This window comes from Ascaphus truei, chromosome 2 (assembly GCF_040206685.1).
Source record: "Ascaphus truei isolate aAscTru1 chromosome 2, aAscTru1.hap1, whole genome shotgun sequence".
NCBI classification, from domain to species: Eukaryota; Metazoa; Chordata; class Amphibia; order Anura; family Ascaphidae; genus Ascaphus; species Ascaphus truei.
Window position 1 is genome coordinate 261,565,549 of NC_134484.1, and position 13,330 is coordinate 261,578,878.

Sequence of the window (13,330 nt, forward strand, 5' to 3'; positions counted from 1 at the left end):
TCGTCAGTCCCAGGCAAGCAATGCGCCAGCGTCAGCGCCAGCACCAGCTTCCAATAACGGTCCGACCATCTGTGAAAACCTGCTGACCGGCAACCCTTGCTATCAGCCCCCGCCTGGATACCTGCAGCCTGGGCAGGATTTCACGTACAGATACCAGCAAGCTTGTATGTTCCAAAGCGATTTCCAGCTTCATCAGCTGTCAACTACAGGTCTAGCAGGCCCGCTGTCACCTGTCAACTACGTGTATAATCAAGACTACGGGACTGGCAGTGGCTCGGCGCCAACCGAATGGCAAAGTCTATGGTGGGTTCAGCTGCCGTATGTAATTATTTTTTTACCATATCAATATCAATGCACAGTAAAGCGATTCTCCTGTAATCAATTGCTTTGCTTATGGTTATTTAGTTCTTTTAGTCACAATTCGCCAAAATGTAGTCCAGCAATATCATTGGCTGAGCAGCTTCTACAGTAGATTGGTGGACAGCTAGGCGCATGCGCATTGGAACCTTGTTGAAATGCATATGCGTCTCATTACATCTTGGCGCATGCATGTATGTGAACAAGAGATACCCCCCAAGAAAATAATTGTTGGGACTGACCGAGGGGACTGCGGGGACTGACTGGGAACTTCTTTAGGGGACTGACTAGTTTGAACTAACCATTACAGTATTTACAGTTTTTATTTTTCTTCCTCAGAAAATAAACTTTGTCATCAGGCTGAGAACGGCAAATGGAGGGATTTCGATGGATAATATCGCTTTTTGTAACGATGCTTGCACACTGCTGAATCTGAATCAGTGCCATTTTTATTGATTAGGATAGAATAACTGAGCTTTATTACATACTTTTTTACATATTGTACTGTATAATAAACACCAAAAATAAAAAGTATGCATTTATTCTGTACATGTATTACAGTATGTGCGTTCTACTGTAATAATAATACAAATACCGATAATGTGTTTTAACACTGTTTTGATGTACTGTAATGCGCATGCCTACAGTATACTGTACAGTACTGTACTGTACAGTATGCCTCATGGAACTGTATACAGTAGTACACAACATTTTTACAGGTGGGTGCAGTAAGTAAAAAACATTAATGGTGTCCAGTAAGTAAAAACATACAGGTATATTTAAAAAAAAGCAGCAATTTTTTTTATTGGTGGTTGCAGTAAGTAAAAAAACATTAATGTTGTGTCCAAGTACAGTAAAAACATTGACAGTATGAATACAATCTACAACAATCAAGATTATTTTTATTGGTGGAGTACTGTAAGTAAAAAAACATTAATGGTGTACTGTAATTAAAAACATACAGGTATATTTAAAAAAATATAGTGAAGGTGAACAAATACAAGTGCGCAAATAAATTCAGACCATAAAGTGATGAAACTAATCTTGGTGAAATTAACCCACTTATACCATTAGTGTTAATACACATATACAAATTAAAAGAAATACATAACCGTGTAATGTGTCGTAAGGCGTCTGCAGCTAAAGGTTATTTGAGGGTGGCTCAGCACTCTCAACGCACTAGAGAAACAACAAAAAACACAGCGCAAAGACGCAATAGTGAAGTATATCAGGAATACATTAATAAAGTATAAAAGGTAAGTATTCTGCATACATCAACATGGAGAATAAATCACATTGTATGGTTAAAACACAAAGTTTACCACACACCACACTCGGAATTTTCAGGCAGGATCGGATCACACCAATAGATCTCCCAGGCTGCTCCGGATGCTGTTTAGCCTCATTGTGACCGCTGGCTCGCCGCTCAATCTCACGGTCCCATAGAATGCAGCTCAATAGGATGTAAAAGTCCATTTCCAGCCAGTGGTATGTTTACCAGGCATATAGAGTCTTTGTCTTTTGAATGCTGCAGTATGCAAATGCACTCAGAGTGATTGTGTGGAGTCTGCAGGGAGAAGTCACGCAGCAATTTTTTTTATTGGTGGATGCAGTAATTAAAAAAACATTAATGGTGTCCAAGTACAGTAAAACATTGACAGTATGAATACAATCTACAACAATCAACATTATTTTTATTGGTGGAGTACTGTAAGTAAAAAAACATTAATGGTGTACTGTAATTAAAAAAATATTAGAATACAATTTAAAACAATGAACAAGTCAGAAATGAATCAACATTTTAACAGACGACCAATCACGAAGCGAATTCGATCCCCTTTCATGGGCCGATGCCTTGTATGCCGCAAAATGCCATTAATGAAGTCTCGCACGATTTTCATTAAAGGATCGGTAATTAAAAAATAGCGCCGCAATTCCTCCACAATAGTCTTTCTTAAATTTTCAGGAAGAGCCTTTTTGTCACGATTGCCTTCGTAGTTTACATTGTGGGCCCACCCGCAGTACACCGGGTAGGGCACGTGGTGCTTGAAAATTAACATGGCATACTTCTGGGGTATAGCAGCACTTGAAAACCTATACTTCTCCCTGAGTGGCTGGGGCAGCTCGCGCAGGATGATGTCGGGCACCGTCTCAATGCAAGCGTCTCAACGTCTCAACGTATGTGGGTTGGATTCTGGGAGCGGGTGTTCTTCTGGGAGAGGGTGTGCTTGTGACGGCGGGCAAGTGTAGGTTGTCTGGGAGGATGCTTTCCTCCTGTCTTGGTCGCCTTGTCAGTGTTGTCTCCTGGCATGGTCTTGACGGGGTTGTCATGTCATCCTCGTCAACGGCATACATGAACACATATTCTTCTGATGGAGGGGGTGCGCTTGGTGATGGGAGGTTGAAGGTCCCATTCATCCCATCCATGCCACCCTCCTGCTCCAGCGTCCGAGATACAGGGGCATGAACTCCAAGCAAATTATGTATCTCCGCTATGTCAGTCTCTATCTTCTCCATCCGTTGATCCATCTTCTCCATCCATTGATCCATCTTTTCTATCTGTTGATCCATCTTCTCCATCCGTTGATCCATATTTAGCATGGTCTCTAAAAGAAGATGTATCTATCCCAGCATAGAGTTCCCAGGGATATCGACACTTAACCCATTCAGCATGCGGTCTAACGAGCTGGATCTTGTGCATGGGGTGCTGTGGACATCTGGGTGGATGGGTGCATAAGAGGATGAGATGGGGGTTCCCTGGAAATAAGCGGCAGCGTCGTCGAGGAGTGATGGAGGAGGTGTCCAGTGGATTTCCGGGAGAGAAGCGACAGAGTCGTCGAAGAGTGATGGAGAAGGTGCCCTGTGGATTTCCGGGAGAGAAGCAACAGAGTCGTCGAGGAGTGATGGAGAAGATGTCCTCTGGGTTTCCGAGAGAGAAGCGGCAGTGGCGGCGAGGGCTGATGAAGAAGGTGTCCTCTGGGTTTATATAACTCTATTCTATACAGTATCTATCTATTATTATTGTTATCGCTGTATATTTATACAGTATAACTATTCAATTAAAGTAATATCTATATTTGGCCATACTGTAGGCCTGAGCATAAATTATGTACTGTACCTGTACTTGTGGCCTACTGTAACATATTGTTGTTTTTCCTTTAAACTGTAGGGAGACAACTGTTCTGGTTGACAGAATAAGTGAAGAGAATGATGAGAAGAGTGCCTTAAGGGTCAAAGAAACTCTACGGAAAAATCACAATCTAACCGTATCAGCATTAAGAAGATGAGACGCAAACATTGGATAGAAATATGGACGTGTGAGGTTAGTACTGGACAGTACAGGAGGTGAAAAGTGTGATTTAATAAACTGTACTGTACCTATAAAATTATTCCTTGTCATTACAGAGCGTACCCTATGATAAGGGACGTCAACAAGATAAAGAGAGTGGTCCAGGCACAGGCATGGATCGACAGTGGCGAAATATTTCAGGATTGCATCATTACTGACGAGTCTTCTGTATCTTTTGAGAGATTTGCCACCTTTGCATTCTACAAAAAAGGTCGCATATCTATGAAGCCGCATCCAAAACACCCAGTGAAGATGCATGTGTGGGGTGCCATCTCTAGGCGTGGACAGGATGCATCGTCATCTTTGATGGTACAGTATAATAATGCACAAAGTCACATGCTGTAGCCTTAAGCACTGTACTACTGTAGTGTGCATTATTTTGAGCACTTTTCTTTTCTTGTTACAGGAATCATGAATAAAGCTTTTTTCCAAGAGCAAATAGTGCCTGAGATTGTGGAATACATCACACGTGAATTCCCAGATGGTCACCGTTTCTACCAGGACAACGATCCGAAGCACACCGCGTCAACTGCGCATATTCTTGCCTGCGGTATCAACTGGGTGAAGACGCCAGCGGAGTAAGTACGGTAACCGTGTCTCATTTTTTCCCACTGTTTACTGTGTATCTCTTTAACTAATTCTCCTTTTTTCCCCCTCCAATGACAGATCGCCAGACTTCAATCCTATCGAAATGGTCTGGCATCAGCTGAAGGACCATATCTGAAAAGTGGTGAAACCCTCAAAAAAGGATGAGTTGGCGAATGGCATAATGAGTTTTTGGAATGATGTGCTCACCGTGGAACGATGTAATAAATATATCGACCATATTGCGACTGTGTTGCCCATTGTGATAGAGCGTAATGGGCAAGCATCAGGAAGGTAGTATAGTACTGTACTGTAGTATGGTAAGTACAGGCACACCAAGTACAGTATGATACAGGTAAGTATGGCACAGATTGTTTTACAGTATACAGCATGCACTTTACTGCACTAATTTTAAATTTTTAGAGAGAGCTGCATTAGCAATCTTGTTACAAAATATTTTACAGTATAGTGGTTCCAGTATACAGTACATGTTTGACAGTAGTAACTGCATACAGTAGTCCAATATGGAGTGGTTTTATTGTACAAAGTTTGTGGAGATCTGTCCTGCGCTTCCGTATGCAGTGTGGCAAACTGTATGGCTGTCAGTCACTGGGGTAGCGCATGAGGGAGCTCCGCTGGGCCACGGAATTGACCGGTGCAGGGGGTTTGTTGATTGCTTACCTCACCTGCATCTCCGGTCTGGGGCCTGCTCACCTCAGCTACTCCTGCGTGCCACCGTCTGAAGAAAATCGGGTAAAGATGGCGGATTCCGGCGCAACTGCGGATGACTGACTCAGAGAGGCTGCTGGGATCATCAACAACTTTATTAGTCCAAACACACAAGGGCTAACACCGCATTCTCCCCCTCAACGCGTTTCACCCTTAGGAGTAGGGCTTCGTCTTGGAGGTGGTTTTATTGTACACAATGCAATTATATGCACTTAACTGCACTAAATTTTTCTTTCCTTTTCAGAGACAGCTGGCTGCACTACAAAAGGACGGGTGGGGGAGGGGGGTATCATGTGTAAATTGTGTGAACTGTGTGTATACTGTAGTGTATCTACAGTCATGATTTACACAACCCCCCCCTCTCTCAATGAACTACAGAATGCAATGTGGCCATGACAAACAAGACAAAGACTAAAAATTTGAATTACTGTTTTTATTATTATAAATGTGCATTATTCATTATTATTTGAATTTTTCATTCTACCATGATTATGCACCGGCCCTCAAATTTCAACTGACAGAAGAACTACAGTACACTACTGTACACTACTGTACGTGTACAAAGAAGATAGACACTGAAAATTATTATTTGTATTTTTTATTCCTGATAAAATAAAATAAATATTTCATTACATTCACATTTTTTTTCTTTGAACTTTAAATTCACTGTGAATGTGTGTGTGGGGGGGGGGGGGGCGGGGGGGATTCATTCAAGAAGGCTTACATTTTTATTCATTGGTTACAATTTTATTCATTGGCTAATCAGATTAACATATTCAATTCGAGAAGGGTTTATCACAAGTGCGCATGCGTTACCGTAAACAAAGCCTCAAAGGGTTGGGGGGGGGGGGGAGGTCATCATAATGGATTAGCCAAGCATTTGAAAATGAATGTGAAGTTATACACGCATGTACATTGATCATCAACTAGTTCCCTTCCCAAAGAGGATTACACGCAGGCGCAGAGATGTGACACCAGACTCGGCTCGGGACGATTAAAAGCACAAAGCCAAGCATTTGCAAATTAATGGTTTGCCAAAGGTCTCGATAAGAAGTTGAAATCCTTGAGCCTTGTGTGTGTCTGCGGGGGGGGGGGGGGGAAGGGGGTAAAGCTGCATGAAGGATTAGCTGTACTGTAGTTCAAAGACATACAGTATTTTCAACAGGTCATCATATGTTTTGATCCCCACACCCCCAAATCAATAAAAATCACATAAGCATGTGAATGACCAGTGTCGCATTAAAAAGCTACAGTACCGATAGAATATCAAAATAACAAGAATTTTTATGCAGGCACACATGTCTGGAAACCAAACAAAAACAACAACAAAAATAAATATTTTTTTTTCCAGACTTGAACTTCCACATAATTGTGAAGTTATACATGCATGCGCATTAATAATCAACTAGGATTCCCAAAGAGGATTACACGCAGGCGCTGACATGTGACACCAGGCTCTGTACGTTATACACGCAGGAATGTGATGACAGGTTTGGGATGATTGAAGCCAGAAACCCATCTGGCTTTCAGAAAGCCATCTGGCTGGGAGAGGTGTTCTGTATTGCAGAAAAGAAGTTGAAATAGTACTTTAGCCTTGTGAATGTGCGGGTGTGAGAGGGAGAGTGCTGTATGCGCCGAAATGTGATACTGTAACACGCCTATGCGTTTCAACAATGAGACATACAGTACTGTCCGGTACACGCATAATATAAAAAGAGTATGAAAACAAGTAAAAGTACTGATTACAAAATACTGTAATACAGTACATACAGTACTGTATAGAAATGTGATAATTTTATATTCGAAGAAGACGCAACGCTATATTTTTGTAATACTGTATACTGTAAATCTTCCATTTTACAAATACTGTGCACGCACACACAGACATAATGAATTAGACATGCATAAGACTTATTAGACTTTTAAGACAACAGCTCGCGAACGCCCAACTGTGTTTTTAGAAGGTATTGCAGTATAGCAGACAGCGCTAAAAATTCGAGCGCTAACATATCGGAAAGCGCTCCGGAAAAAAAGAAAATATACCACATCTGGCCGCGGTTATCACAGCGCCGCGGATCCGGCCGCATTAGGATAAAGGCGGCCGCAGCTGTAAGATATTGGTGGATCTGCAGTTTTAACCTATAATGGAAAAGTTCCATAGAGGTCAATTGACACAGGGCTCATAACTAACATTGTAAACAATATTAACGTCTGTTATTTTCATTGAGATTAACGCTCCACACTGTGTGTGTATATGTGTATATGTGTATATGCGTATATGTGAATGGAGCCCTTCCTTCTCTGCAGGGGTAAGTAATGGAGTGCTGCTGCTCGCGCTGTCCCCCATCTCCTGCCCCCGGTCCCCGTGGCTGACTGCCAGCCCGGGGCGGGAGGTGGTAGCGGGGGTGTTCCCCCCTTACTTCCCGGTCCCCGCTTCCCCCCGATCCCCACGCAGGGTGGTAGATGGTAGCGGGGGTGTTACCTCCCAGTCTCCGCTTTATGGGGTTGGGGGCGGGACTAGGTGGTGAGTAGATTAACTCAAATCCGCTAATCTAATTATATGTAAAAACAATGGCCAGCATTGAACTCATTAGCATAGGGTTAACGTTAGGTTAACGTTAGGTTTATTTAGCAATACCTTGCATTAGCTTCAAATAACCTGAAGTTCATTCATGTCTTACCTAAAGCTGCTGTTATTGCCCTCCAGATCCTTTAATATGGGTCTCTCCCTCTCAACATATTGCAAGCTCTGAACGGCTTTTAGTGAATGTGTGATGTTAGGGAGGACACCACTTGTGCATTAAGGACCAGAAACAACATAACCATATGTTATTAAAGGAATAGCACTGGCTTTACATTAGGTTATTTGCTTTAGTGCATAGGTGTTATGATTAAACTAATGTTAATGTAGGATAACATTATATTAAATAGCTTAACAGAGCATAGTGCATCGGGGCCTGAATGGAATAAAAGAGAATCAATGCTACAATATACAACAGATTTGAACCAAGTTACATGCCAGTTATATATAAATTTAAAAAAAAATATTCTGGTACAGCGCTGACAATGAATGCAGTGATGTACACATAATTTTTGCAGGCACAAGTCCCCGTCCCAAAGAACGTACAATCTATTTTTGCTGCTTGGGGCACAGGGAGCTTAAGGGGCCTATTCTCTAAGCCTTCATAAAAAAATGCGGGCCGTTTTCGCCGCCTGTTTTTTTGAGCGTTGCTCAATTAATGTAATTGATGTGTAGTTGAGCCTTTTTAGTCCTTTTATTGTTGGGGTGTTTAGGTGCTTATGTATTTCTTTGATTATTGTGTATTTTTGACCTTAATTATTTTTATTAGGTTGACCCCTGAGTGATGTAGTGGCTTACCATGCCCATATTATATGGGTATAATATACCACTGTGCCAATCAATGGGTAAAGGGTGGGTATAGTGGGTCCGGGGTGGGTGGTTAGGCCTCCCGGGTGGGTAGCAGGGGATGGGGGTTAACCGTTTAATTACTATAGTGGTTATTAACCGCTAAGGTGATTAAGGGGTTAGGGGCCATTAGATTGTATTTTTCATGTATTCTTGCTGCCATCGGAGGACATGGACCTGGAGTATGCTGACGAGGATGCCCTTCATGATGGCAGGGGTAAGTTGAATGTTTTATTTACTTTATTAATGCTGACTGGCTAATGTTTTTGATGTTGTAATGGGCAAATGCACTATTTTCATATCTGGATAATAGTAATTTTGCCCATTACTATACTGTAGTTGTTGGGGTGGGGAGGTTGTTGGGGGTAGAGGAGGTGGGTAGTAGTGTTGTGTGTTTTTAAATATTTATTGTGAGTAGCGAGGATGGGGGAAAGTGGCATTTGGCCCTTAGTGGGTATTTATACCTACTGGGTGGGTAGCAGGGGGGGTTATCCCCTTCTTTACCTTAGAGCTATTAACCGCTATGGTAATGAAGGGGTTAAATACACGCGCAACCCCCCCTGCAAGGCCTATACACCCACCAAGGGCCAAATACCCCCTTCATCCACCCCCGCAACCCACAATAAACATGGCAGTGGTGGTTAACCCCTTCATTGCCTTAGCGGTTAGCCGCTAAGATAACTAAATTGATTGTAAATGCATTTTTATATTAATAGGTATCAGCTCTGGAGACTCCAGGCATGAATTTGATGCAGGAAAGATGCATTTTTTTTCTGTCCTCTCTCGTCGCCCCTCAGCAGCTTCTCACCAGCCTCACGCCAACTTTTTCTGGCATGAGGATTTTGAGAGAAAATCGCCATTCTAGAGCCGCGATAGGCCTTATAGAATAGGCCCCAAAGTGGCTAAAGAAGCCAACACTTGGATTTTAACCAGACTCCCCTGCTTCAAACTCTGTGTCACTGAGCCACTCCTTCAAACCCTTAAATCTTGTTAATATTGGTAAAGAAATATTTTTATAGTTTTTTGCAACATACTGTACTTTTGTACCACAGAGATGGAGTATACATTTTCTGATATATTTTTTATGTATGTTACTGTAGATATGTAAGAGAACTATGCGGGTCACATTCTCAAAAATGTAACAAATGTGTCATAATGCAAAAGTACTGTAGTAATTTTACTTAAAAATTATTAGCAAAAATGCATTTTGCATATTATTCTAAAGAAGCGTACTCTCTGAGGAATCTCTGGTGTGCTCCTTTTTGAGCACACGTGTCTCCATATGATGTGTTTTCAGTGTGTGTTCAGTTGGTGTTTGATTCTGTTCAGTGAGAGGCATGTGGAGTGTCTGCAACAGTGTTGCAGTGTGCCAGAGCAGAGTGAGACAGGCAGTGGCTGATGCAAGAGCTGAGCTGTGTGCCTGTGCAGAATAAGGCAGAGAGGCTCCGTGGAGAAACTACAACTCCCATGAGCTCCTGGGCAGTCACCTGATGTGAAGAGCCAATCGGAAGGCTAGAATCACGGGAGGAGGAAAGGGAAGCGTGGGGGAGAGACCACGTTAGTGAGAGGGGTTCTGGAAGGTAAAGGAGGAGGGTGTATGCGTGCAGGGGGTCCGTGACCCACCTGCATAGGCTAGCTTTACCCCGCAGGCCCTTAGGAGAAACCCCTGAGCCACAATCGGTTGTTGTGCTGCAGGGACATCCATAGTGGTAGCGATCAGTCACCTTACTGTGTAGACAGTTAGGGACAAGTGTGCGGAGCAGGTTTGCTGGTGAGCTGCTTGGGACCAGACAGCTGAACTGCAGACATCAAATACAAGCAAGGATTCGGCTGATCCTTTTCGAAGCATTACCGGTCACCGCCGTGACCAGAAGGTATTTACGTTAAGTGCACCAACACCGGTCAACAAGCGCTGATCCCGCCTTAGGCATAACTCTTTGAGGACACTAGCGAGTGACCAAAGGCCTAATACACGGAGCACTCCCTTCTATTAGTGTAAGGACACGGTGTGTGGGGCACGCGGTGACGGGACAAGGACATACTCATTAAGAGCGTGGCTGAGCCACAACTGTACAGGACAATACTCGTTGAGAGCGTGGCCGAGCCACTCACGTATAAGGACATTATTATTTAGCTGAGTTAAGGTTATATTGCGTTACAGGTTATGTGCTAGGATATATGCTGGGTGTGAATTAATATGATGAAGTGCTAAAGTACTGTTGCGATTACAGTAAAGTTGGTTGCATCACACATGTGTATGTATATGTTTCTTGCCCAGGGGAATCTCACATCATGGGGATCCTGGGTAAGTGGAGGCGCTGCGCTAATAAGTGTTACCCCAGGCTCCAAGCTAGCGGAGGCTCAGATCTCCTGGAGCCACAGGTGCGTGCAGTTACCCGTAGTCACTTAGAGTGTCAGAAAAAGGGCTACACAGTATTTAAAGTTCTCGAGGGTGCTAACAACACATTTAGATAGGACCTTTCAGGGGTGCGCAAACTTTTTTTTACTGATCCCCCCACTCCCTGCTCTCCTCCGTTGTTGCGCCTCCCCGTGACCTTGCACGGCATGAAATGACGCTGTGGGGTCCTGTGACGTCACGTGACATCATGTTACCATGGCAACCATGACGTCACATGACCGTACGGCGTAACTTGACGCCGCGTTGCCATGGTCACGCATCCTGAAGCCGGCTGAATCTCAGCAAGTAGAGGTTGCAGAGGGCTCACACGATCCCCTGGCATTTAATTTAAATGCTTTGGGAAAGAGCGCGGGACCTCTGCAACCGTCCGCGCCCCCCCCAAAAAAAATCTCACGCCTCCCCTGGGGGGCGCTCCCACCAGTTTGCGCATTGCTGACCTAAGTAATGCATTGTTAAATACCTGTGTTTACTATACAAGAGCTCTGTGGATATGCGATGTTAGAAAGAACATCTTTTTACATATCCTTACCACTAACATCTGTTTTAGTACCGCAAGGGCTCTATAGGACTGAAAACATCAATGTGTTAGTGAGCTTTGAAGATACCTGTTAGCACATAATGAGACATTCATTTAAATGAATGCCTCGTTAAGTCAATAACGGAGCTTTGTGGATTTGTGCCTAAGAAGTGAAATACAAAGAATTTGCACCTCTGCTGTATATTACGCATAGGACACTGGGCACTATTATTAGATAGGTATAAACTTAACAGACCGGAGAGAAAGAACCTAGTAAGGGCACTCTAAACACATAGGTGGTATGGTGAACACTTTAAAACATACACTTTATTCAAATAATTTAAAATAATGGGTGATAAAATAAAAATTAAACGTTTAGATCCTTCATATGAACACTGAATGTGGTGTTCTGGATCAATGAATGCTGACTGCAAATATCCTCTATTAAGGTATGTTGCAGTTTGGACCAGTGAGTATGGTGAGTCACTGTCCAAATGAACCAAAGCACCCTAAATGTCGCTGCTGTAACATACATAGTAACAACGGTAGTGCTGACTCAGATCAGGTAGGTATAAAGTCTGTTGTTACAACAAACTTTATACCTACCTGATCTGAGTCAGCATTACCGTTGTTACTATGTATGTGAGCCTAGTACGTTATTCCCACATTGTGGTTAGGGACTTATTGTTTTGCTCCCTAGACTCATAATCACTTCTCCTAGGGTTATATTCATAGCCAGTGATATTGAGCTGATTATATACAAACCCTATGTTCTATCATCTATCTACAGTATTCCTAGCTCTGTACTAGCTATATTAATAGCCAGGATCCCACTCATTCAGCCAGTCACACTACCTCACTCTTTTTTGGCAGACCTGGCTAGGGTTCCTTATGTATGCTAGAGTGCTGTATATTCTGCGTATTAGGGATTGTTTATACTGGCACATACTGTTACAGCAGAGACATTTAGGGTGCTTTGGTTCATTTGGACAGTGACTCACCATACTCACTGGTCCAAACTGCAACATACCTTAATAGAGGATATTTGCAGTCAGCATTCATTGATCCAGAACACCACATTCAGTGTTCATATGAAGGATCTAAAGGTTTAATTTTTATTTTATCACCCATTATTTTAAATTATTTGAATAAAGTGTATGTTTTAAAGTGTTCACCATACCACCTATGTGTTTAGAGTGCCCTTACTAGGTTCTTTCTCTCCAGTCTGTTGTTATATGCATTTACCTAGGGAGCACCGACACATTTACATTTAGACAGTTGCGGGGGTTCCCTCTTTTGTTATCTATATCTATAGGTATAAACTTACCACCACATCTTTTCTCCTCAATACTACTTGATCTTGCAACTGAGATTTCTGCAAAGAGTAAAAAAAAATGGTTACCATAAATAACTCCCATTCTACAAGACAGAACCATACAATGTATGAACCTTTGGAGATCCTGCAGATGCCTCAACATGTATATTTGTTTTTTTAAATAGCAAACTATGGAATCCTTTTATAGCTAATGATCTTACGGACTGGCAAATACTTGCAATACACAAATAAAGGCACTTCTTGATATGCTAAAATGTGCAGCACCAGTTTTATTCTGCAATATGTTTTTCTGTCATCCCTACTTAAAATGTTCAACCTAGGCACTGACAATAACAAATCCATATGTCCATGATCCAATTAATGCATATCTTGGCCTGATTCACTATGGTTTCGCTAATTGGCATTAAGAGTCAGAAACAGCACTTTTTTGATGTGTGCACAAACACCTCATTAATGAGATGCTTCTATTTCTGTAATTATTTGCTTATTAACATGTGTTTGCTAGGTCAGCATCTAAGATCATCAAACTGAAGTCCAGCCCTGCATTGGCATTAATACTTGTTTTGAGATAAAACCCTTCATGAAACCTCCCTTTCAGAAAAGGACAGAGG

At 42.4% G+C, this 13,330-nt stretch overlaps 1 protein-coding gene across 8 annotated transcripts in view; it reads right to left on the reverse strand.

Moving 5' to 3' along the window:
- The window catches only part of SEMA5A (semaphorin 5A), a 795,598-nt gene that overhangs the window by 9,160 nt on the left and 773,108 nt on the right, over positions 1-13,330 (reverse strand). For all 8 annotated transcript variants that reach the window (XM_075586198.1, XM_075586192.1, XM_075586193.1 and 5 more), the window contains one exon: positions 12,711-12,758. In XM_075586198.1, coding sequence (XP_075442313.1) covers positions 12,711-12,758 — 48 coding nt within the window. The remainder of the gene's footprint in view (positions 1-12,710; positions 12,759-13,330) is intronic.